This window comes from Trifolium pratense, linkage group LG4, assembly GCF_020283565.1.
Source record: "Trifolium pratense cultivar HEN17-A07 linkage group LG4, ARS_RC_1.1, whole genome shotgun sequence".
Lineage (NCBI taxonomy): Eukaryota > Viridiplantae > Streptophyta > Magnoliopsida > Fabales > Fabaceae > Trifolium > Trifolium pratense.
The window spans coordinates 8,875,218-8,901,360 of NC_060062.1; the positions used below are offsets into that span (position 1 = coordinate 8,875,218).

General features: G+C 35.0%; 4 protein-coding genes and 1 pseudogene across 8 annotated transcripts; 2 read left to right on the forward strand and 3 right to left on the reverse strand.

Moving 5' to 3' along the window:
* Positions 1-1,255: 1,255 nt before the first annotated feature.
* LOC123920918 (O-fucosyltransferase 20-like) lies at positions 1,256-4,939 on the forward strand. The gene is made up of 6 exons (XM_045973269.1): positions 1,256-2,331; positions 2,712-2,877; positions 3,092-3,181; positions 3,327-3,610; positions 3,864-4,122; positions 4,301-4,939. Exons 1-6 carry the CDS (start codon positions 1,550-1,552, stop codon positions 4,529-4,531), a joined length of 1,812 nt encoding a protein of 603 aa, XP_045829225.1. The 5' UTR covers positions 1,256-1,549; the 3' UTR covers positions 4,532-4,939.
* Positions 4,940-5,797: 858 nt separating this feature from the next.
* Positions 5,798-7,741, reverse strand: LOC123922065. The gene is made up of 3 exons (XM_045974809.1): positions 6,944-7,741; positions 6,710-6,852; positions 5,798-6,656 (listed from the first exon to the last, which is right to left on the reverse strand). The coding sequence occupies exons 1-3, from the start codon at positions 7,739-7,741 to the stop codon at positions 5,798-5,800; spliced, it is 1,800 nt and encodes a 599-aa protein (XP_045830765.1).
* On the reverse strand, positions 6,650-11,126 carry LOC123922066 (annotated as a pseudogene).
* Positions 11,127-11,909: 783 nt separating this feature from the next.
* Positions 11,910-19,458, reverse strand: LOC123920914 (TMV resistance protein N-like). 2 transcript variants are annotated; one of them, XR_006813825.1, is made up of 6 exons: positions 18,873-19,458; positions 15,485-16,583; positions 15,101-15,376; positions 14,183-14,986; positions 12,268-14,085; positions 11,910-12,118 (listed from the first exon to the last, which is right to left on the reverse strand). XR_006813825.1 is itself a non-coding variant. In XM_045973260.1 (5 exons), exons 1-5 carry the CDS (start codon positions 19,337-19,339, stop codon positions 12,412-12,414), a joined length of 4,320 nt encoding a protein of 1,439 aa, XP_045829216.1. In that variant the 5' UTR covers positions 19,340-19,446; the 3' UTR covers positions 11,910-12,411. The 2 variants fall into 2 exon arrangements, 1 of the variants encoding a protein (XP_045829216.1); XM_045973260.1 differs by having other exon boundaries at positions 11,910-14,085; positions 18,873-19,446.
* On the forward strand, positions 19,320-26,074 carry LOC123920917 (TMV resistance protein N-like). Of its 4 annotated transcripts, none has more exons than XM_045973267.1 (7): positions 19,320-19,450; positions 20,247-20,412; positions 21,415-21,504; positions 21,967-23,059; positions 23,150-23,425; positions 23,513-24,328; positions 24,431-26,074. In XM_045973267.1, exons 2-7 carry the CDS (start codon positions 20,372-20,374, stop codon positions 26,018-26,020), a joined length of 3,906 nt encoding a protein of 1,301 aa, XP_045829223.1. In that variant the 5' UTR covers positions 19,320-19,450; positions 20,247-20,371; the 3' UTR covers positions 26,021-26,074. The 4 variants fall into 4 exon arrangements, with proteins under 4 accessions (XP_045829223.1, XP_045829224.1, XP_045829221.1 ...); XM_045973268.1 differs by having other exon boundaries at positions 23,525-24,328; XM_045973265.1 differs by lacking the exons at positions 19,320-19,450; positions 20,247-20,412 and having other exon boundaries at positions 20,437-21,504.
* Positions 26,075-26,143: the final 69 nt, after the last annotated feature.

Genomic DNA, 26,143 nt, shown 5'->3' on the forward strand with positions numbered 1-26,143 from the left:
TACGTGGTTATTTATTGAAGATATACAAGGAAAGAAAAGAAAAAGGAACTGAGATATATAATTATGTTTACTATACTTTTCTTTTATGGTAATAATTTAACTACAAAATTTAAGAGTGAAACTATGCTCTATTTAAATAAAAATATCAAAATGAAAAAAAAGAAAAAGAATTATTTTTCTTATCTCAAATAGAAAATAATAGTTCAATTAACACTGATATCACATTATATATGCGGGAGCTGAGGTTCGAACCCTACACACCGTATTTATTCACCTTTAAGATACACAAATAGTCCATCCAATTTATAAAAAGCGTCTCGTTTTATTATAATTTTTTTTGTCTCATTTTCAATATTTTTCCATGTCAAAATAATGATCATTTTAAAATACCATTGATTAATTACTTTTTTCCATTAATATATTATTATTTATTATATTTCAACTCATCTAACAATACCATAAATTACAGTTAAGAGTATTTTAAAAAAAGTTCTTTTTTTTTTTGGTAGAAAAGAAAAAGTTCATTTTATTATTAAAATGACACAAATAATTATATTTTAAAAAACTGTGCACAACTTTAATAGGACATATTTTATGAAACAAGTAGTACTAAATATATGAAAAAATTGACAAGAGATTAATCCTCCATTGATTAATTAATTAATTAATCAACAAGAGAGTAAACATTTTCAAATGGCACTTAAAAAAATTCTTGTCTCCAAGCTCTCTTTGTTCATCATAGAGGGGTGATTTTGGGTCACTTTTGGCCTAGAATCACCCCCTCTACACCTTTTTTTCTTTTCTTTTAATTTAAATAAGTGATTTTCACATAGATTAAGTTTTTCTTTTGTGTTTTTTTGTGATTTCGTAGTCTAAGTGCGGCGTTGTGCTGATCGTCGTCTTGTGCGGCGTTATTTAATTTCCCGTTTTGTTGCGGTGTTCTTTGATTCTTCTCGAAAGATTATCTTCGGTCAATTACAGATTCAATCAATCATTTGGGCATCAACGTTGCAGATCCGGAAGCATGGATATTCCGGTGATTTTAATTTTATCATATTATTTGTTGTAGGCATTATGCCGTTGTATGCTATTAACTCGGATGCTGTGAGTTTGTTCGCAGATTCATCCTTTACGTTTTTAGCGAAGTTGAATATGTGGTTGTATTTGATGTATCTGTCGATTTGAATGAATGAATATCATTTTGTTTGTGTCAAAAAAAAAAAAAAAACAGTGTCAAACCGCAGTTCCATTTTTCGATTGACGCGTATATGTCTTACTTTGTTTTCCCGCCGCCCCTTCTCTCTCTCTTTTTTTATTCCTTTTTTCCATTTTTCTATTTTCTTTTATTAAAAAAATAAAAAAAAATTTAACAACTCAGACTCAGACACAACACATCAAGGCATTGATGTAAAGAAAGACACTTTCTTTCTCATTCTACATATAAAACACCAAAAACCAAACCATTCTTTCTTGTTCTTTGAGAACAAAATTCAATACTCTCTCTCTCTCTCTCTCTCTCTCTCTCTCTCTCTCTCTCTCTCTCATTTCAATGGCTAAGTCAAAAAACAATGCAAAAAAACTCTCATACATCTCAGTTCCTTCTCATATAATCAATTCCATTTCATCTTCTTCTATTCAATCACTACTTGATGAAACACCAAAGAAATCATCATATAGAACTTCCTCACAGTTCTTCATCACCACCTTATCAAAATGGAAAAATCCAAGATTGTTTTTCTATTTCACTCTCTTTTTTATTGGTTTATTTGCCTTGTTTAAGTTTGGTTTCAATCTTGAAACACCATTTCCTTCCTACCCATGTGCTACAAAGCTTCAAAAACCCTTAATCTCAAATGGGTTTGACTCAAAATCTAAACTTGGTGTTGTTTCAATGAATAAAGATAAGATTTTTAGTAGTGCTGTTTTGTCAAAATCTGAACTTGGGGTTGATTCAATGAAGAAAGATGAGATTTTGAAGGATGAAACTTTGTCAAAGTCACTTCCTTTGATTTCTAATGTGATGTTGCAAGCAAAGGGTCCTAGTGGAGTTGACTTGGTGGATCAGGAAAAGAGTGTGGAAGTTGATAAGGGTGAGTTTTGGAAGCAACCAGATGGGTTAGGGTATAAGCCTTGTTTGGATTTCAGTAGAGATTATAGAAGAGATAGTGATGGGGTTGTTAAGAATAGGAAAAGGTATCTTATGGTGGTTGTTTCTGGTGGGTTGAATCAGCAGAGGAATCAAATTGTTGATGCTGTGGTCATTGCTAGGATTCTTGGTGCTGCTTTGGTTGTTCCTATTTTGCAGGTTAATGTTATTTGGGGAGATGAAAGGTAAACTATACTGTTCTTGTTTCATGGTTTGTGAAGTAATGATTTTAATTTTGTGAAATAATGATTTTAATAAATGAAGAGTTATCTAAGGTTTAGTTGTTTTAGATTTGGACTTAAATCTTCTTAAAAACCATTATTGGAACCTAATCTAAGCCTAAGCATAAATTTAACTTGTTTTAATATTGTTCTTGATAAAGACCAAATTTGGAGCTCAAGCTTAAGCATAGTTCTAGCTATAGTTTCCATCTTTTTGTTATTGATACTGGTTATGTTTCTCTGTTAATGTTGATTAGATTTTGTTCCTTATATGTGAATGCTACAAGAGAATTTTCTGTTATTTATAATGTTTTTGCTTATTGGATACTGGTTTTGTTTTGCAGTGAATTTGCTGATATATTTGATTTTGAGCACTTTAAGAATGTCCTTGCCAATGATGTGAGGGTGGTTTCATCTTTGCCATCAACACACTTGATGACAAAGCCAGTGGAGGGAAGCCCTCCCCTTCATGTCACTCCAAGTTGGATCCGCGGGCGCTATCTCAGAAAAGTAAGAATTTGTCAATTATTCTTTGTATGGTTTAGCTTCTTTAAGTTTGAGTCCTAAGTTGTTGCTAAGATTTTGTCTACTTCTGTGTTGATTAATTTCACAATATGTTAGTTTCATTGGATGGAAAATGTATCAACTTGTGTAGAAATAAGAAATTGGTGAATGTTGTTCTTGTTGAACAAGAGTTTAACATGATTCTTGTTGTCCTTTGCAGTTCAGCAGAGAAGGCGTTTTGCTTTTACGCGGCTTGGATTCAAGACTAACCAAGGATCTTCCTTCAGATCTTCAGAAGCTTCGATGCAAGGTATTGCACAGTCTCTATAGTCTATTCTTACAGGAAATAGGGAATTCAAAATAATAAAAGAAATACATAACATTCACCTAATGTAACTTCATTTATATGACAATTGATAGCATATCCTAAATTGTTTCATTTCACCTATTTTCAGGTTGCGTTTAGTGCATTGAGGTTTGCAAAACCAGTTCAAGAACTTGGAAACAAGATTGCCGAGAGAATGAAAACCAAGGGACCCTACCTTGCCCTTCATCTAAGAATGGAAAAGGATGTGTGGGTGAGGACTGGTTGTCTACCTGGTTTGAGTGCCGAGTTTGACGAGATTGTAAAGAACGAGAGGATACAACGGCCAGAGCTCTTGACAGGAAGATCAAACATGACTTACCATGAAAGAAAGATGGCTGGCCTTTGCCCCTTGAGTGCTATGGATGTTACCAGGTAAATATTAAATCCTTCTACTTTTCAGTGGTTTTCAAAGTATAAGAGTCTGTTTGGATAAACAACTTAATTCAACGCTTATCACATAAGTGTTTGTTTATAAACTTAATTCAACTCTTATGGGCATATCATAAACTGTTTTGATAAACTCTTCCAAACAGTCACAAGTACTTATGTTAGTAGATAAGCTCAAATGAGGCAATCCAAACAAGTCCGACTATTCTGATTGTGTTTTTTTAATTTTCATTTATAGGTTGCTTAAAGCTTTAGGAGCTCAAAAAGATGCAAGAATTTATTGGGCTGGTGGACAACCATTTGGTGGAAAAGAAGCATTGAATCCATTAATGCAGGAGTTTCCACATCTTTACAATAAGGAAGATCTTGCATTGCCCGGAGAACTAGAACCATTTGAAAAGAAAGCTTCTCTAATGGCTGCCATAGATTACATAGTTTCTGAGAAGAGTGATGTTTTCATGCCATCTCATGGAGGAAATATGGGCCATGCACTTCAGGTATGACTATATAAGTTTAATAATTGTCAAAACTGAAAGAGTACTTTGCAATTAAGATACTCACATAAACATTGATGATTGTTGCATAAATATTTTGTAAATGTAAACATAAGATACACATTTAATGCAGATTCTTCATTTGACAATTTCTAATATCTGAACCTAAATGTTATTCCAGGGTCACAGGGCCTATGCAGGACACAAGAAATATATAACACCAAACAAAAGACAGATGCTTCCCTATTTTCTGAATCCTTCGCTCCCTGAAGCAGAGTTTAACAGCATTGTCAGGGAATTGCATCAGAATTCATTAGGACAGCCGGAACTCAGGACAAGCAAGATCGGGAGGGATGTAACCAAGTATCCTGTCCCGGAGTGCATGTGCAATGACTCACATTATGATTCGTAATTGAAGATTTCATGCCAAAGCTTTTGGTATAAAACAGATTACCTGGAAACCGATTCTCAAACATGGAAGCAAGTGGTAATTATGGCAACCTGTACAATTTTGAAAACTACTCGAGGCAACTTTTACGGAAACCACAGTTCTCAAGAGCAACATTTTGAAGAATTATTATGTCAAGCATTCCACTCGGCACAGATGGTGTGTTCACATTATTCATTTATATTCTTAATATGTATGCAATGTAGGTTTCCATGATACGTTAAAGTGATGATACATACACCATAGATAATTCTTTGATTCTTTATATAGAGTTTGTATAGGATACATGTTACTTTTGTTTGTTATGTAATTCTTTGTAGTTCATAAAAGCCTTGTACATATATCTGAATAAATAATCAGTTTTGTATTCAATTTATTTGATCTTGAATATCATGTTATGCCACCACTAGCAGTAGGAATTTTATTTAACACAAGTTGCAAAGAAGAAACTGAACATGTAACTGGAATAAGTTTAAAAAATTCATAATGTAGAACAATATTGTAAACATTGAGTGCAAGTATGCAGTAAGTGCACCACATGGGATTGCAATACCAGTGGCCAAACCAGATGATGAAGACCACCAACATTTGGATGCAGAGAAGCATGCTGCCATTTAGGACTCCCAACTAATTTGACATAAAATTACTATATGGTTAACACAATTTGAATATGTGGTTAATTAAGCACATTCCATGTCTAATTTGTGTATCAAAGACATGATTTATCTTATGTTATGGATTCTTTCAATTTTAATATACAACAATAGCACTGCCATCACAACTTTTCAAAGGCACGCACATTTAGATTTTGTAGAATCCTCAATGCTACATGCAGAAACAAAAGCAAATACTTCTATCCACCATGTCTTCACAATCCAGTCATGTATATTCAGTTACCTTTGTCATACCTGTGCAATAATCAGGAAAAGAGGATTTTACATGCAACCAAAATCAACATTAACTTGTACCTGTGCAACAAAAGATATATTAAAATTGTTTCTGTGCAACGTTACCAAATTAATTTGACAGCAGGATGCAAGAAATGAGAATGAGAGTGTTTTCAAGTTAAAGGATCAAGATCATACCTGAATGCAATACAACACAAATCCTCTCCCTGTGCCAACTATTGCAGTTTGTAGACAAAGATGCAAACCCTTATGGACAAAGCTATGAACCTTCTACCAACTTAACTTTTATGGACAAATTTACAAACCTTCTGTCACTATTGCACTATAATTCCTTCTCTTTTACTCTCTTACTGATCGTGCCAAATCCTCTGCATAATTTTTTACAAGACAAAAACATTTGCTTGACAAGCCACCAACCCCACACTAATAACTTCCTTATTATTGGTATCCTATCAAAATAAGGACACACACACAAAATGAAATAAAATAACCATATAATTAGAGCAATAAGAGCATAGCACAAACCCCAGAAACATTTGCTCGGTATGCGAAAAGGTTCATCCTCCGCCCTCATTTTCCCATAAGGCGTGATCTTGAACTTCGTAGCTGATCCAAACATTGTCAAATTTCCCGAGGTCATTAGTCTCATGCAGATTAATGTTTCCAATAGATAACTTTCAGAGATTGGCTCAACAGTTTTAACAATAGATGCCTTCATTTTCCCACAAGATTTATTGAATCTCATAGCATCTTGCTCTATCATCGTCAGTAACTCTTCCAATTCAGGATCGTAGTTTACATCCTCCAAGGATTCTTCAAGGGAAGAGCTTGGAGCTTCCTCTTCACCTGCAGTCTGGCATTTCAATTCAACAATGATTACCCTCAGGTCAGAGATCCCAAGTTCAAAAGAAAGTTGGTTTTGCCTCTTGAACACTGGTTTGTAAAAGCGTCGATGTGTAGCTCCCGGTGCATATGTATACTCTAGAATAATAGGCATACCGATGTCCAAGCTATTTTCCTCCATTAATTCTACCTGTGCCCTCAATATTCTTTCGGCAGCCAAGCTTGCAATTTGAAGATCTTCAGGAGATAAATCAATAAAATGTTCTAAAAAATTCTCTTTTATCATCTCTACTACTTGAATCACATCCTCTGCAGAATCTTCATGGTCTTGCTTTAGACTAGCCCCACAACAAATTTATAAAAATAGCCTCTCTCTTTTACTTCCCCGAACACTAATGCTAAAGCAAAAACGGGAAACTTCCGGCGAGCCCATAAAACCGGAATCTCTTGAGTACTAGCACAGTCAAACCATTCTAGAATTTCCCTTTTCGGCATCGGCATAACTACTTTTGTTCGTTGGATCTCTTGTGATACCTGTGATAGTAAAAGTCATTATTGCGTGTGCATACGACTTTTAGATTCACAGTATCTTGTATTATGTAAATAATGGAGAAAGAAGTTAAACCTTGGACCAGAGCACCCTTGATGCCTCTAAAGTTAAGGATGGACAGTGTGTTGCATCTATTTTATGAATACTAAATGGAAGTTCTGGAATTCCAGTAAGATTCATGCAAAAGCTCACATCAAGGCTTTTCAAGTGCACAGATCCTTTGATGCACTCTGGGAGGGCTACAAACCCATTGTGCGAAACTTTCAAGTCTTTCAATTTTGGGAATTTTTCAATAATGGCATTAACATCTTCATACGATAGATTAGCCTCACTAAATTGAAGTGTTTCTAAATTTGAATAGCTGTTTGCAACTGAATGGCACTCTTTCAACCGTTGAAATGATTCTCCAATTTGAGAGCATCCATCAATTTTCATAGTGATCAGTTTTGGAAGCAATAAGAAGTTATTTGATAGATCTTTCAGCCCTTTGCAAAATGACATGTCTATAAACTCAAGCCCTGTAAGGTTGCCAATAGAATTTGGAAACTTCTTAATGGCGGTATTTATCATGTGAATCTTTAATGGTGTATCCATCTTTTTCATTACATGGGGGAAGTGTTCAAACTTTTTGCAGTAATTAAATGAAAGCACTTGAAGGGAGGAAAGATACATTTTTGGCACAAAACCTTTGAGCTCATTGCATCCAGAAGCACTTAAATAAACCAGATTAGGCATAAATCCAATGGATATATCAAACCTTACCAGTTTATGGCATTTATCAACTGCTAACACTCTTAAGTTTTTAGCTCCAGACAAATCAGGAATTTGAGTTATGGATTGACTATGAGAGAGATTGATAAATGTTAAATCCATGAAAATCTGCAAAGCATAATATAATTGGACTGATCAGAGCATAGTCAATTACATTATTTTTTAAATCTTTCGTGTTATTGTGACCTAAAAGGGAAAGTTGATGAATGTTACAACCTTAAAAAAAGATAAATTCGAAGCAAATGTGTGTATCTGAAAGGGATTTTTTAATATCATAGAGCTATGAGGTAACTTGAAGTCAACAATTCTGTATGGATAAAAAGTTAGCGGAAAATCCTTTGACGGGTAACACTTCCAATCAAGTAGCCGTAAAGTATTCGGCAAATAACTAGGTCCTAATGAAAATAATGTATTCCTAACAATCAAAATTCTGAGGTTTTTCATCTTCGCAAAGGAAGTATAATCCCAATGATCTACTTTTTCTTGTTTTGGCGGTTGAAGCATTATTCCTTCAACTGCAGTACTTCCCTATCGAAATACATGAAAAACCGAGATAATTGAGAACTAGATAGTAGAAATATTTGCCAAGTTCAAAACAGAAAGGTATCTTATGGAAATAAAGAGGACATGAACCTTACCAAGTTTCCTTTCAGTACATTAAGAACATCTTTATGAGACCATAATCTGCTACGTTCACCAGGGTTTGATGCTGATTCCTTTCGAACAATCTCTCTACCCATATCTTGTATTAGATCATGCATTTCTAAACAGTCATTTTCATCAACAGTTATGAGACATTTACTATCAACAGTTATGACAAGCATCTAGTATCCTTTTAACATAATCCCATCTTTCCCCTTTGAGAAAACAAGCAATGTCCAGAAAAATCTTTTGGTCCAAGTCAGATAGACATTTGTAGCTTATTTCTAGTACACCTTGAATTTCAGCATCGGGAACCATTCTATATCTTTGAATTTCAATATCCCATTCCTCGATGCTCTTACCTTTCAAATTGGATCCTATTACTCTTAAAGCCAATGGAATACCCTTTGCATAACTTATTACCTGGATAGAGATTTTTGCAAAGTGTTCTACAGGTTCTCTCATATTAAAGGCATGCCAACAAAAGAGTTCAATGGATTCATGATGATTTAGCTCTTCGAGTTTATATGTTTTAATTTTAACATCATGTGTTTCTGTAAAACATCTATATCTCTTGTTGTTACAATGATTCTGCTACCAGAACCAAACCAATCATGTCCCCCAGCTAGTCACTCCAACTGTTTTACCAAATCAACATCGTCGAGTATGAGAAGAACTCTTTTTTGGGCAAGCCTATGTTTTATTTCAGAACTTCCTCTAAATGTGCTTCCGAACATAGTCTGTGTTTCCTCACCCATCTCACATATAGAAGTGTTTTCTGGAGATCTTCCAGGCCCCTCGTTCTTTCCTTTGATTTTTCTCTAACATTAGCTAGAAAACTAGCAGCTTCAAATCGATGTCTGATCTTGTTATATATGTCCAAGGCAAATGTTGTTTTGCCTATTCCGCCAGCTCCATAAATTCCAAAAAAGTAAACAGTGTCATCAGAATCAATATCAATTAGAGATTTCACCTGTTCAAAACGAGAATCGAGTCCGACTAAGTGTTTGATTCGTAAAGGCATGGGAGGTAGTTTAGCTGAGGTGTCTCTGACAATCTTTTCAATAAACTCAGATTCATAACTGTACAAAAGTACAATGTAATGAGAAATCAAAAGAAATCAACATATAAGTGACGATCCTATATGTATAGTAATTAAACTTAAGAGAATAACTACCTCTAAATATCATCAAACCAGTAATATGATAGAAGTGATAATTACAAGTATTAATCCTATGTATAGAAATTCTTCTATTCTTGTAGACTTTGGTGACAAAACTAATACCTGGTTCCTATTCAAGTCCTACCTTCCTTACTGCTCAAATTCTTTGTCACATTACAATATCAATACTATATTTGTTAAGTTTATTCTAGTAATACTCTCATTTAATCAAACAATTCCCTTACTACTTCAGTACTACTACTTCTAACAACTTCAAATATAGAAATCAAAATATGTGACGATTTTTTCAATAAGTATGCTTGCTGATTAGACGTGGAAGTTTAATTTTAGAAAAACGTTGAACATCTAATCATTAGTCATTTTTGGTAAAACATAGCTGATAAACTAACGGATTGAATCTAGTGTTTGAATGGATGAAATAAAAGGTTAAACCCATATGCAATCTACTAGTTGCATTTATTGTTACTTTTCCACACATACCTCTTATTAATACTACTAATTTATCTTGGAAGATACACTAATATACAAAACATATTTTAGGAAAATCTACGTACAACAAGGTGTTGGGTTTCAAGTGTGAGTGTTTAAGTCCCACATCGACTATGTGCGGCAAGAATGTTGGATTTATAAGAGAGGTGACCCATTAACTTAACACCTTAAGGTTTTGGATTGGGATGTGGCGTCTTCCTCTATTGTGTGGTCTGGAGCATTGACCCATTGTCTCTCCTGAGCTTCTTAATATGAGTGAAAAAAAAAGTAAGAGTGCTTATAATCAAGGTTTTAAATTGCGGCCGCGGTCAAAATCACGGTTGCATTAAGCATTTTGCGTTACGAGATGTTGTAGTTGCAGTGTGAACTGATCACTACATCACACAAATTTAATTAAAAATTATTTATACTATCATATATGTATAATAACTTAAATGAGCTCCCCTAGAATGTTTGGAAGATCCTGAGTTCGATTCCTGGTGGGAACAACTCTTATACGCTAGTTATCTCCCAACCGAACTCTGAATTACTAGACCCTTTTTCCGGAAATGGGTTAATACCAAAAAAAAAAAAAAACTTTGCTTATAAGGTATGGGAACTTACACATCGTCCTTGCAATGAAGTCCACATCTCTTTCCATGTTTAATCATAGCTTCTTCATAACTATTTCTGTGATACCTAACATCACAAGGTTCAATTTTATAAAAAATAACAAAAACTGAGTTTTCGATCGTCTCGGAAAACATTGATTCCGTGACGGAGAAGTGAATGGTAGAGATGATCGGTAAAGGAGTAGCGTGTTCCGCATCTGAAACTTAGAAAAACGTCGTGTGTGAAATCATTGTTATTCGCCATTGATGAATTTGTGTGAGTTGAGATTGAGGTATAAATGATGGGTTAGAGTTAGAGGTAGTTACAAAGAAAACGCGGGGATTACAAAGAAACTAACTGACTACATGCTGCTTGTTTCTAGTTGTAGCTTCAAACTTCCAATGTCATGGATTTTGACCTTCACATTATTTATACAAGCACAAAGTATAGTGTAGCTAACAAATCTTTTGATGCGTGTTCAAGACGTGTCTATATGTCCGAACTAAAAAAAGTATATTTTAAATTTTGACATCGTTAAGAGTTGTGTGACACGTACCAGGTGCATTTGAGAAGTGACCGCATTTGAAGCGTGTTTGTATCCCAAACGTGTCTGACACAACACTTAGGAGATGTGATTGTGCATCATAGGGAGCAATTGACAATTTCTGTGAAGAATCAGATGTAACCCTCAAAAGATGAGGATAAACTTACCTTTGAATCTCTTTGAGAAGATGCTAGGCCATAGACAAGTTCATTCTCGGCGGTTTAACCTTGATAAATATGGTTTGGTTTGTGCCAGAAGATGAGGATACCATGTTTTAGATGCATACTGTGTTGCGAAATATGGTAAAAAATGGATCAGAACAAACTTTTAATTCCAAATGGAAATGGGCAATAGTGCAATACACATGGGAGGTTTATGATCCTGGCACTGTCATAACATTAGGTGTTTTGAAAATTGCCATTTAGGTGCATTATTTACAACTTCACAGTTAATCAAATCGACAACTAAGGTGCCAAGCAATGAATATTGTAGCAATGAGTTTGGTAGAGTGAACCGTCTCTTAAGAAGTAGTACTGGTACATGCTCGATTATGGAGCATAAGAATAAGTAAAGCTAACTTCTTACTCGGGAATCATGATGCCGCTTTTCTCCGGTTTGATCACAATAGGGAGATGGTTCAGTTATGTTTGTCATTGGAAGAATCATGCACATTATATCAACCCTAGTTCACATCCTGTTTTTGATACTTTTATGGTATCCAAAATTGACATAGTAGCAAAATGAACGAGAAACCTCCTTTATATTATGAATCCTTCGATTTTTAATATACAACATGGCACTTATTTGAAAACCATCATAAATTCACAAGGACTTATATTTAATAAACAAGGGTACTTTACAAGGACTTTATCGGTATGTCAGACTTACAAAGCCATCAAAATATTGAAATTGTTAGTTTAGCCATCAATGGTACATACAGAAACAAAAGCAAATACTTCTATCCATAATGTCCAGTCAAACAAAATACACACCAGCAGTCATCTTCATCCATTATCATGTATAGTCATACCTGTGCATGATCCAAATATGCATTCAGGTAAAGGGGATTGCATTCAAGTAAAGAACCAAAATCAACATTAGTTTGACCAAATTAATTTGATCGTAGGATACAGATAATAAGAATGAAAATGCAATGATGTTAAAGGATCAAGATCATACCTGAATGCAATTCAAGATAAATCCTCTCCAGGTGAAACTATTGAAGTTTGTAGACAAAGATGCAAACCCTTATGGACAAAGCTATGGACCTTCTTTCAACATAACTTTTATAGACAAATTTACAAACCTTCTGCCATTATTGCACTACAATTCCTTCACTTTTATTCTCTTAATAATCTTGTCAATTCCCCTGTATAATTTTTTACAAGACAAAAAAATTTGCTTTGGAAGCCCCCAACCCCACACTAATAACTTCCTTATTATTGGTAACCTATAAAAATAAAGGCACACACGTACAAAGCGATCAAATGACCATATAATTAAGAGAAGAAGAACAAGGAACACACATACAAAGAAATAAAATGACCATTTAATTAAGACAACAAGAACAAGACTTAAACCCCAGAAACATGTCCTCAGAATGCGGAAAGGGTCGTCTTCGACCCTCATCTTGCCATAAGGTGTGATCATGAACTTGATTACTGATCCAAACATTGTCAATTTTCCTAAACTAAATAGTCTTTTGAGGAGTAATGCTTCCCAAAGATAATTATCCGAAAATGACTCATCAGCTTGAACAATAGATGCCTTCATTTTCCCATAAGATTTATTGAATCTCATAGCATCTTGCTCTATCATCTTCATCAACTCTTCCAATTCAGGATTGTAGTTTCCTTCCTCCAAGGATTCTTCAAGGCGAGAACTTGAAATTTCCTCTTCATCTGCAGGCTGGCATTTCAATTCAACAATGATTATCCTCAGGTCCGACGTCCCAAGTCCCCAAGAAAGTTGGCTTTGCCACTTCAACAACGGTTTATAAAATGGATCTCCCAATTTTATCTCCACAGTTCCCCAAAAGCGTCTATTTGTAGCGCCCGATGTATCAGTATACTCAAGAATAATAGGCATACCAGTGGTCATGCTATTTTCCTTTATTAATTCTACCCGTGCCCTCAATATCCTTTCCACGACTCCGATTGCAATTTGAAGATCTTCGGGAGATGATTCAGCAAAATGTTCTGAAAGATTCTCTTTTATAATATCTAATACCTGAACCACATCCTCTACAGAATCTTCATTGTCTTGCTTCAGACTTGCCCCATATGTAGAGGAGGAAGTCTCCCCTATAATTTCAGCCTTGGCATTCCTAAAAGACCTCAATAGCACTTTTAAAGACCTGACTTCAACTTCTTCTGATTCTAGTAAAGGCAACCACTCATTAAACATATCTCTTGGATTGAAACTTTCAAGGATATGTTTCATTTTTTGCTCTGGAGATCCCTTTGGAACCAAACATGACGATGACATGTAGGAAAAGGAGTTGCATTTGGGAGGTATGAATTGGATATCATCCATGCTTGTCTCTTGCTTGTACACATGAACTCCCCACTTATTCAGAATCAAGTCTGAATTATACTGAACCTGAATGGCCTTCCAGTCATCTCCAAGACTTGCATCGATGTCCTGCCACTCTTCATCGCTGAACAAAACACGTAGATCGCACAATAGCACATGATTTCCCCCAACATTAAAATAATGGCAATTCTTGCTACAAATTTCTTGACCATCAATAAACAAATGGAGGCTAACAGTGTGCCAGCCCTTGACTCCATTCAATAATTTTATAGCATCAACAAATTTAGAAACATCATCTGTATTTTTTACTTCCTCGAACACTAATGCTAAAGCAACAACGGGAAACTTCCGGCGAGCCCATAAAAGCGGAACCTCTTGAGTGCAGACGCAGTCAAACCATTCTGGAATATCCCTTTTCGGCATTGGCATGATTACTTGTATTCTTTGGACCTCTCGTGAAACCTGGATTGCCAAAAGACATTAGTGAGTTTGCATTAACATACTACTTACAAATTCATAGTATGTTCTATTATGTAAATAATGGAGAAATAAGTAAAACCTTGGACCAGAGCACACTTGATGCCTCTAAAGATAAGGATTGACAGTGTCTTGCATCTATCTTCTGAATACTTAATGGAAGTTCTGGAACTTCTATAAGATTCGTGCAAAAGCTCACATCAAGACTTTTTAAGTGCATAGATCTTCTAATGCAATTTGGGAGGACTACAAACCCATTGTGCGATACTTTGAAGTCTTTCAGTTTTGGAAATGTTTCAATAATGGCATTAACATCTTCATTTGATAGATTAGCCTCGCTAAAATGAAGTGCTTCTAAATTTGGATAGTTGTTTGCCACTGAATGGCTCTCTTTGAACCGTTGAAATGATTCTCCAAGTCGAGAGCAACCATCAATTTTCAAAGTTACCAGTTTTGGAAGCAATAAGAAGCTACTTGATAAATCTTTAAGCCCTTTACAAATCGACATGTCTATATAATCAAGGCCTGTAAGATTTCCAATAGACTTTGGAAATTCCTTAATGGCGGTGTTTATCATGTAAATCTTTAAAGGCTTATCCATCTTTTTCATTACATGTGGGAAGTGTTCAAACCTTTCGCAGTGATTAAATGAAAGCACTTGAAGGGAGGGCAAATACATTTTTGGCACAAAACTTTGGAGCTCAGTGCACCCTGAAGCACTTAAATACACCAGATTAGGCATAAATCCAATGGATATATCAAACCTTACCAGTTTACGACATCTATCAAGTGTAAACACTCTTAAGTTATTAGCTCCAGATAGATCAGGAATCTGAGTTATGGATTGACTATGGGAGAGGTTGATGAATGTTAAATCCTCAAAATTCTGCAAAACAACATCTCCCATTAGTTAATTACATTAATTTTTAAATCTAGCTAGTTATTGTCACAAGTGCACAACATGTTAAAATGAAATAGGAAATTTAAAGCTTGTGTGTACCTGAAAGGGATTTTTCAATATGATAGAGCTATGAGGTAACTTGAAGTCAACAATTTTATGTGGATAAAAATTAGCCGGGAAATTCTTCGATGGGAAGAACTTCCAATCTAGTAGCCGTAAACTATTCGGCAAATAACTAGGCCCTGATGAAAACAATGTATTCCTAACAATCAAAATTCTGAGGTTTTTCATCTTCTGAAAGGCATTATATGCCCAATGATCTACTTTCTCCTGTTTTGGGGGATCAAGCATTATTCCTTCAACTTTAGTACTTCCCTATTGAAATACAAGAAAATTGAAGAGAGTTTAGACTGGATAGACGATATATGTGGTAATAAAAAACATAAATGTATCTTTTGAAAGTAAAAAGGACATGATTCTTACCAAGTTTCCTTTCAATACATTAAGAACATCTTTATGAGAGCATAATCTGCTGCGTTCACCAGGGTTTGATGTCGATTCCTTGCGAACAATCTCTCTACCCATGTCTTGTATTAAATCATGCATTTCTAAACAGCCATTTTCATCAACAGTTATGAGACATTTACTAACAAATACTCGAATAACTGGGAAGAAATCACAAGCATCTAGTATTCTTTTAACATAATCCCATCTTTCCCCTTTGAAAAAACAAGCAATGTCTAGAAAAATTTTCCGGTCCAAGTCAGATAGACATTTGTAGCTTATTTCTAGTACACCTTGAATCTCAGCATCTGGAACCTTTTTGTATTTCTGCAGTTCAATTTCCCATTCCTCTAGGGTCTTACCTTTCAAATTGGATCCTATTACTCTTAAAACCAATGGAATACCCTTTGCATGACTGATTGCATGGGAAGAGATTTTTGCAAAGTTTTCTTTAGGTCTGCTCATATTAAAAGCGTACCAACAAAAGAGTTCAATGGATTCTTGATGATTTAGCTCTTCGAGTTTATATGTTTTAATTTTATCATCATGCTTCTGTAGAACATCTTTATCTCTTGTTGTTACAATGATTCTACTACCTGGACCAAACCAATCATGTCCTCCAGCTAGTGATTCCAATTGTTTTACCGAATCAACATCATCGAGTATGAGAAGAACTTTTCTTTGGGCAAGCCTATGTTTTATTTCAGAGCTTCCTCTAAATGTGCTTCCGAACATAGTCTGGGTTTCCTCACCCATCTCATATAGAAGAGTTTTTTGGAGATCTTCCAGGCCCCTCGTTCTTTCCTTTGATTTTTCTCTAACATTTGCAAGAAAACTTGCAGCTTCAAATTGATGTCTGATCTTGTTATATATATCCATGGCAAATGTTGTTTTGCCTATTCCACCACCTCCAAAAATTCCCAACATGCAAACAGAATCATTAGAATCAATATCAATAAGAGACTTCACTTGTTCGAAACGAGAATCGAGTCCAACTAGGTGTTTGATTTGTAAAGGCATGGGAGGTAGTTTAGCTGAGATGTCTCTGACAATCTTATCAATAAACTCAGATTCATAGCTGCATAGAAATAGAATTTGAAGAATAAGAAATCAAAAGAGAGTGGGCAGAAAATTACTCAAAATACGAGATAAATGGTAATTTACAAGTCATTCGTTCTATAGATATGTACAACATTTTAACTTAACATGAAATATACTTCTAACTTTACAAGTATTGATCGTATAATTTACAAGGAAACATCATTATTCTCTTGAAATTGCATGTACCTTTTTGATACATGTTAATGCACCTATGAGGTTTTGGGATAAAGCTGTTCCTACTGTTGGTTACTTGATTAATAGCATGTCGTCTTCATCTTTGGACAATAAAGTACCACATTTTTTGCTATTTCGTAAGGAACCTCACCTCAAACTTCTCTCCATGTCTTTGGTTCTACTTATTTTATTCGCGATCTCAGTCAAGGTATTGATAAGTTGAATTCTAGTGCAATCAAGGGCATCTTCATTGGTTATCCTCGAATTCAAAACATATATCGATGTTACTTCCCTTCAACTCATCATTCATACACATCCACTAATGTCACTTTCTTTAAGGATACCCCATTTTTCACTTCATGAATAACAGACGAGTCTGTTCCTCAAGTATTACCAGTTTGTCCTTCTATTCCATTTGTTTACCATATTCATCTAGTTAATTCCAAAGCTACTCAAAGATTTGAACTCATTCATTTCAATATATGGGGCCCCACTAGTTCTATACACATGGACACACTCACACACATATTTTCTAACTGTTTTAGATTATACTACTATAATGGATATGTTATAGTTTACCCAATGGCCTTGAATTCTTTCTTACCCCCTCTTATGCCTCTAAGGGCATCATCCATCTACGATCATGAGTAGAATCACCCCAACAAAATAAGAGAGTTGAGAGAAAACATCAACACCTCTTAAACCTTATGGTGATATATATATTTTCCTACGTAAGACTTATTGGTCATCTAGTGAGAGAAAAACTCATTCGAGTTATAAAGCTTCTCCCAATATCATCCCAAAATCAGTCGGCTGATTTCTTCAACAAAGCTTTATTATCGAAGCTCTTTTCATTCCTAATGTTCAAGTTCCACATGTTTGTTATGAAACATGGCATCCATGGGAGAAGGAGAGAAAATAACTCAAAAGTGTATAATATTGATGAAGGAAAAATATTACAAATGAGAAAAGTTGGATACAAATGACTATAGCAAAACCTATTTATAGGCTAACTAACTAGACTAACTAACTAGTAACTAGAGTAACTAACTATATCTCAATAGCCTCCCGCAAGCTGGAACGTGTTCACAACACTTCCGGCTTGGGATAACTAATATACAAAGGTACATCAAAATAAAGGAAAATACAATGAGATTTGCCGGAATACATCGGCTAGAAAGACAACTCAAATACAACTAGTTGTGCTTATCCATCATAAGGAAGAAACACAACCCATCAAAGCCAATTAAGGGCAAATGCTTAACCATCAAGTAGAAACCACAACTCAAGGATAAACTACTCGGAGGAATCAACAAATCAAAGCTTAACCACCATAGGTAGAAGCAAATCAACAAAGAAAACTTATGGAGGGATATTGCACAAGTCAGAACAAGATGAAGTTAACTCATCTAAATCCGCTGAAGAGATTAAGGTAATGGTTACAGTTGTCGACAAGTAGTTAAAGTTAGTCAGGATCAGTTACCATTGCATGGAAAGTTAGTCAAAATTCGTTACTTGCATTGTAAGCAGTTATACACTAAGGGTCTGTTTGAATTGCCTTGTTTGAGCTTATCTCTGAGATAAAGTTATGTCATACTGGTCTGGGAAACTAATGAAAACAACTTATGACTTTTTTTCTTTTTGTTCTACTTACTTACATTAGTTCTCCAATATAGCTTACGAAAATAATAACTCCTAATAACATATGTAAAAATAATTTATCTTTTCTTTTTTTGCGAAAGAGGCCCAAATAGTCTAGAGTTCGACCGCGAGGTAAGTAAAGTCTGGCCAATAATTTATCTTTATTTCATCTTATGAATAATAATACTATCTCCGTCCCTAATTATAAGGATCTTTTCTGTTTGACCATCGCACCTACGCCAATGTACAATTTTAATCACTAATATTTTTAATTGTTTACTAGTAAAAATTATAAATATTTAATATTTTGAAAACACTCATCAAAACAAATTTAACAAGATGTTATATATTAATATTTATATTTATATAATATTAAAAAAATACCGTCAAAGTAAATGAATAATTAGGATTTAAATTAAATTAAATGAAGAGAAACCTTTGAGAAACTTACATATCGTCTTTGTAATGTAATCCACTGAGAGCACAAACTCTGTTCAAAGCTGCCCTCCATGCTTTAACCTTCTCAGATTCACTTCCAAATCTGTTCTGATGTTCAATCATAGCAATTTCATAACTATTTCTCTGATGCCTAACATCAGAAGGTTCCACCTTATAAAATATAACAAAAACCGATTTTCCATTATTTTCATAACAGTCAACGATTTTAACAAGTTCGTCAAGACACCAACTGGAAGAAGCATAGTCTTTACAGAGAACAACAATTGAGATTCTAGAAGCTTCGATTGCTTGTAGAAGAGAAGGACCGATTTCTTCGCCGATTTTGAGTTTTCGATCGTCTCTGAAAACATTGATTCCACGACGGAGAAGTGAATGATAGAGATGATCGGTGAAGGAGTAGCGTGTTCCGCCTCTGAAACTGAGAAAAACGTCGTGAGTGAAATCATTGTGATTCGCCATTGATGAATTTGTGAGTGGGAATGGTTTGAGTGATGAATGAAACGTTTGAGGTACAAAGTCAGAACGCGGGGAATAAGAAGAAACCGTCGTCTACTACATTGCTTGCTGCTGGTTAGTTTGAAAGTCATGGTTTTTGACTTCCACGCACTTTATACAATATTAAAAACAAATTACATTTTTTTAAGAGAAAAAGGAATGTGTTGCGACGGTGTAATATAATTTTACACCGTCAACCAATGACAACCGTGTATTCCGTCACATCACCCCACTTCACAAGATTGGTGGTTTCTTATTGGATGACCGTGTAAAAAAATTACACTGTCCGGGCATTACCATTAAACTCTTTTTTTAAATACAGTAGTTTTCATAGTTTTTTTTTTGTGTGTGTTGGTTCTTAGGGAAGGATCCTGGTTATTCAGAGTTTGGCCGCGATGTAAATAAAACCTGGCTAAGAAATTGTTCCATCAGGAATCGAACTCGGTTCTCCGGAACAATTCGTCCTTTTCATTGAACTTATTTAATGGAAATAAAAAGTTGATGAAGTTGTCATGTAAGCTAGCAACATTATTGGAGGGGCCCGAGTTTGCATATTCCATTTGTTTCTACTTATAGTGTGTGTGAGTCTAACCCATATGTTACTAGACTACAAGAAAAAAATTTTGATAAAGTCTTAACTTTAAATTACCCTCCTTATTTAAATATAGGCAAATAAGTTGATTTAGTTAGTTATATATAAGGTAGAATGTAGACTCGTTTGTAAACAACTGTAGATTCAATATTTTTGTTCTTGATACCGGTTATGTTTCTTTGTTAATGTTGATTAGATGCATTTCCTTACTAGCTAATGTCAGAAGAGAGTTTTCTGTAATTTTATCATGTTGATGTTGATTTTGGTTTTGTTTTGTAGTGAATTTGCTGATATATTTGATTTTGAGCACTTCAAGAATGTTCTTGCCAATGATGTGAGCGTCGTTTCATTATTGCCACTTACACACCTGATGACAAGGCCAGTGGAGGGAAGCCCTTCCCTTCATGTCACTCCAAGTTGGATCCATTCGCGCTATCTCAGAGGAGTAAGATTTTTTGTTAATCACTCTTATATTTTACTCCTATGTGCATTATCAAATTTAGCAGTAGGCTTTAGCTTCTTTAAGATTGAGTCCTAAGCTTGACACATCATCAAAAGTAAAGATTCTAAGGTCTAGGTGTCCATTGGGGGGGTAAATGATGGAATATTGATATTACAAGGGGGTAATCACAATTTTTTTTTGCAGGGGGTAAAACCCTATTTACCCTTATTTAAATATCACTCTCACACGTATTTGTATGCAATATTTAAATTTAAATATAAACTTTCTTTTGAAAAGGTCTATAAACATATTAAGAATTGGCCATCAAATTGTTAATTCTTTTAAGCATTGTCCATCAAGTTGTTGTTGCTGATGTTATATACTTGATATACTAAAATCATAGTGTCATAAAAATACTACAACTAGTAGTTAAAAAAAGTGAAATCCATTGACCTTCCAATAAAATCGGCATCATGCTGAGTCATTTCTGACCATTTCATTGTAATCTCATGTTCTTCTGACTTTGAAGCTCTCCAAGCTTCATTTCAAACTCAAACAACGAATGCTTTTACAATTCCACTCACACAAACCTCAAACACCAAATCAAAACTCTCCATAATTATCATCAATGATGAATCACGTTGAGTTCACACACGACGTTTTTCTAAGTTTCAGAGGCAGAACACGCTACTCCTTCACCGATCATCTCTTCCGTTCTCTTCTCCGTCACGGAATCGATGTTTTCAGAGATGATAAAAACATCAAGATCGGCGACGAAATTGGTCCTTCACTTCTACAAGCAATCGAAGCTTCTAGAATCTCGATTGTTGTTCTTTGTAAAGACTACGCTTCTTCCAGTTGGTGCCTTGACGAGCTTGTTAAGATCGTTGACTGTTATGAAAATAATGGAAAATTGGTTTTTGTTATATTTTATAAGGTTGAACCTTCTGATGTTAGACATCAGAGAAATAGTTATGAAATTGCTATGATTGAACATGAGAACAGATTTGGAAGGGAATCGGAGAAGGTTAAAGCATGGAGGGCAGCTTTGAATAGAGTTTGTGCTCTTAGTGGACTTCATTACAGAGATGATATGTAAGTTTTCCAAATGTTTCATTATATTTAATTTTAATATTATTATTTAACATGAATAGAGATAGAGTCTCGTAAGTCTAGCTGAATTGGTGGTTTGTGACTAGGGAGATTATTGGAGAGCCGAGGTTCGAATTCTGGATTCTTGACTTCTTCACACATAAAGTGTGAGTTTACCACTAGACTACTTCACCAAAAAAAAGAGATCAGAGGGGGTTGGGAAACTCAACTAGTTTGAGTTAAAAGTTAAATGAGTTAAAGAGTAAAATAACCCGATTTAAGTCCTTACAAAGAAGAAAAATACTAATATTAACAATTAATTACTAAATTTGACCGTTAAATTAACATGAATAGAGATCCAATAGATTAGTTTTGTCATCTAAATCTACAAGAATATATGATCAATGACTTGTGAACTGTCATCTCTGGCATTTTAGTTAAGCAATCTATTCTCATTCGATGCAGCTATGAATCTGAGTTTATTGATAAGATTGTCAGAGACATCTCAGCTAAACTACCTCCCATGCCTTTACAAATCAAACACTTAGTTGGACTTGATTCTCGTTTTGAACAATTGAAGTCTCTCATTGATATCGATTCTGATGATTCTGTTTGCATGTTGGGAATTTGTGGAGGTGGTGGATTAGGCAAAACCACATTTGCCATGGATATATATAACAAGATCAGACATCGATTTGAAGCTGGAAGTTTTCTTTCTAATGTCAGAGAAAAATCAAATGGAAGCACTAGTGGCCTGGGAGATCTGCAAAGGACACTTCTGTCTGAAATGGGTGTGGAGACACAAACCATGATGGGAAGCACATTTAGAGGAAGTTCAGAAATAAAACGCAGGCTATCCCACAAAAGAGTTCTTTTGGTACTAGATGATGTTGATTCAGTAAAACAATTGGAAACATTAGCTGGAGGACATGATTGGTTTGGTTTTGGTAGCAGAATCATCATAACAACAAGAGATGCAGATGTTCTACATAAGCATGATGTGAAAACATATAAACTGGAAGAGTTAAATTATCATGAATCCATTGAACTCTTTTGTTGGTATGCCTTTAATATGAGCAAACCTGCAGAAAACTTTGGAAATATCTCGTCTCGTGCAATAAATTATGCAAAGGGTATTCCATTGGTTTTAAAAGTAATAGGATCGAATTTAAAAGGTAAGAGCATAGAGGACTGGGATATTGAACTGCAGAAATATAAAAAGGTTCCAGATGTTGAGATTCAAGGTGTACTGGAAATAAGCTACAAAAGCCTATCTGACTTGGACCAAAAAGTTTTTCTTGACATTGCTTGCTTTTTCAAAGGGGAAAGATGGGATTATGTTAAAAGGGTACTAGATGCTTGTGATTTCTACCCAATTATACGAGTATTTGTTAGTAAATGTCTCATAACTGTTGATGAAAATGGTTGTTTAGAAATGCATGATCTAATACAAGACATGGGTAGAGAGATTGTTCGGAAGGAATCTGTATCAAACCCTGGTGAACGCAGCAGATTATGGTCTCATAAAGATGTTCTTGATGTACTAAAAGGAAACATGGTATGAATCATTTTTTTTTCCATACGATTACCGGTTTTGAACTTTGGCAAATATATTTAGTCTCAATTCTCTATTTTTCATCTTCTATAGGGAAGTTCTACAGTTGAAGGAATAAAGCTTCATCCCCCAAAACAAGAAAAAGTAGATCAGTGGGCTCATACTGCCTTCGAGAAGATGAAAAACCTCAGAATTTTGATTCTTAGGAATACATTATTTTTATCAGGTCCTAATTATCTGCCAAATAGTTTACGTCTACTCGATTGGAAGAGCTTCCCATCAAAGAATTTCCCGCCAGATTTTTATCCATATAGAATTGTTGACTTCAAGTTACCTCATTGCTCTATGATATTGAAAAAGCCCTTCCAGGTATATGCAGTTGCTTCAAATTTATGCATTTATTTTAATATGTGGTAACAATCAAATTTGACTATGCTCTAGTCATTTAAACTATAGTTTGTTTTGCAGATTTTTGAGGATTTAACATTCATCAATCTCTCGCATAGTCAATCCATAACTCAAATTCCTGATCTGTCTGGAGCTAAAAACTTAAGAATGTTTACACTTGATAAATGTCGTAAACTGGTAAGGTTTGATATATCAATTGGGTTTTTGCCTAATCTGGTGTATTTAAGTGCTTCTGGGTGCACTGAGCTCAAATGTTTTGTGCCAAAAATGTATTTGCCATCCCTTCAAGAGCTTTCATTTAATTTCTGCGAAAAGTTGGAATACTTCCCACATGTAATACAAAAGATGGATAAGCCGTTAAAGATTTACATGATAAATACTGCCGTTAAGGAGTTTCCAAAGTCTATTGGTAACCTTACGGGGCTTCAATATATAGACATGTCACAATGTAAAGGGGTCAAAGATCTATCGAGTAGCTTCTTACTGCTTCCAAAACTGCTCACTTTGAAAATTGATGGATGCTCTCAACTTGGGGCATCATTTCAAAAGTTCAAAGATCGCCATTCAGGGGCAAATGGTTATCCAAATTTAGAAACACTTCATTTTAGCGAGGCTAATCTATCATATGAAGATGTTGATGCCATTATTGAATGTTTTCCAAAACTCACAGACTTGAAAGTATCACACAGTGAGTTTATAGCCCTTCCAAAATGCATCAGAGGTTCTTTGCACTTGAAAAGTCTTGATGTGAGCTTTTGCAATAATCTCACAGAAATTCCAGAACTTCCATTAAGTATTCAGAAAATAGATGCAGGACATTGTCAATCCTTAACATCAGAGGCATCAAGTTTGCTGTGGTCTAAGGTTTTACTTCTTTCTCCATTATTTACATAATACGGGATACTGTCAATCCGTAAGTAGTATGTCGATGCAAACACACTAATGTCTTTTGTTTTGGCAACACAGGTTCCCCAAGAGATCCAAAGAATACAAGTTGTGATGCCGATGCTGAAAAGGGAGATTCCAGAATGGTTTGACTGTATTTACTCTCAAGGGATTCCGATTTTTCGGGCTCGCAGGAAGTTTCCCATTGTTGCTTTAGCATTAGTTTTCCAGGAAGTAAAAAAAACAACAGACAATCTTCCTTCATTTATGGATAATATAAGATTGTTGTCTGGAATTAAGAAATTTTACATTATTAGCCTCCATTTGTTTATTGATGGCCAAGAAATTTGTGGCAGGGATTTCCATTTTTTCAATGTTGGGGAAGATCATGTGATATTGTGTGATCTACGAGTTTTGTTTAGTGATGAAGAGTGTCAGAACCTTAATGCAAGTCTTGGAGATGACTGGAAGACAATTCAGGTTCAAATTCAATGTGTTCCTAACTTGAAGCAAGACTTGATTCTGACTAATTGGGGAGTTTATGTGTACAAGCAAGAAACAAGCATGAATAATATACAATTCATACCTCCCAATCTGATCAACTCTTTTTCCTATATGCTATTATCATGGTTGGATCTACATAGATCTTATGAGCAGTACAAGAAACATATTTTGAACAGTTTCAAATTTACTGACATATTGAATACGGATTCCATTTGGCGACAATCAGATGTTGCAGACATTTTTTCCAAAGTGATTTTCCGCTGGTTGAGAAATACCAAGGCTGAAATTGCAGACGAGGCTTCCTCCTCACTGTGTGGGGCAAGTTTAAAGCAAGGCCATGAAGATTCTGTAGCAGATGTGGTTCAGGTATTAGAGATGCTAAAAGAGAATGTACCAAAACATATTGCTGAACATGAATGTTATCAATTGGAAGACAGATTTGTGGAAAGCTTATTGACGGCATATGTAGAATTGGAAAACACCTTGAACATAAGAATGCCTATTGTTCTAGTGTACATTGATATACAGGGAACGAACCAACGCTATTGGGGAAACATGGAGATAAAATTGGGAGATCCAGTTTTCAAATCAGTGTTGAGTAGGTTTAACGATTTTCCATTTCGAGTTGGGACAACCACTGAAACCTCAGCCACTATCCTTGAGTTGAAATGCCAGCCTGACTTTGAGGAGGAAGCTTCGAGCTCTAGCATTGAAGAATCCTTTGAGGAAGATGCTGTATATGAGGAGTTAATGAGGAGGATAGGGCAAGATGCTATGAGCTTGAATAAACATTATGGCAAGATAAAGGCATCTATTGTTCAAATTGATGGGCCATTTTCTGAAATGTATGAAACAGAAGCTTCCCTCTTCCAAATGCTTATGAGAAATCGTTTTACGAGATTGTATATGTTTGGATCACCATACAAGATTACGATCACATCTTATGGGATGATTAGGTCAGAGGACGAATATATACCCATTGTCAGGACATGTTTCTGGTTATTGTACGCGGTTCTTCTTGTTCTAATCTTGCTGTCATTTTGTTTTACTCATATGATATTAGTGTGGGGTTGGTTGCTTGTCAAGAAATTTTTTGTTGTGTCTTGTAAAAAAGTATACAGGATAATTGACAAGAGTATTATGAGAGTAAAGAAGAAGGAATTGTAGTGGAATAGTGGCAGAAGTTTTGTAAATTTGTTCATAAAAGTTATGTTTGTAGAATGTCTATAGCTTTGTTCATAAGGTTTGCATCTTTGTCTACAATATTCAAGATCAAATAACTGATCTTTG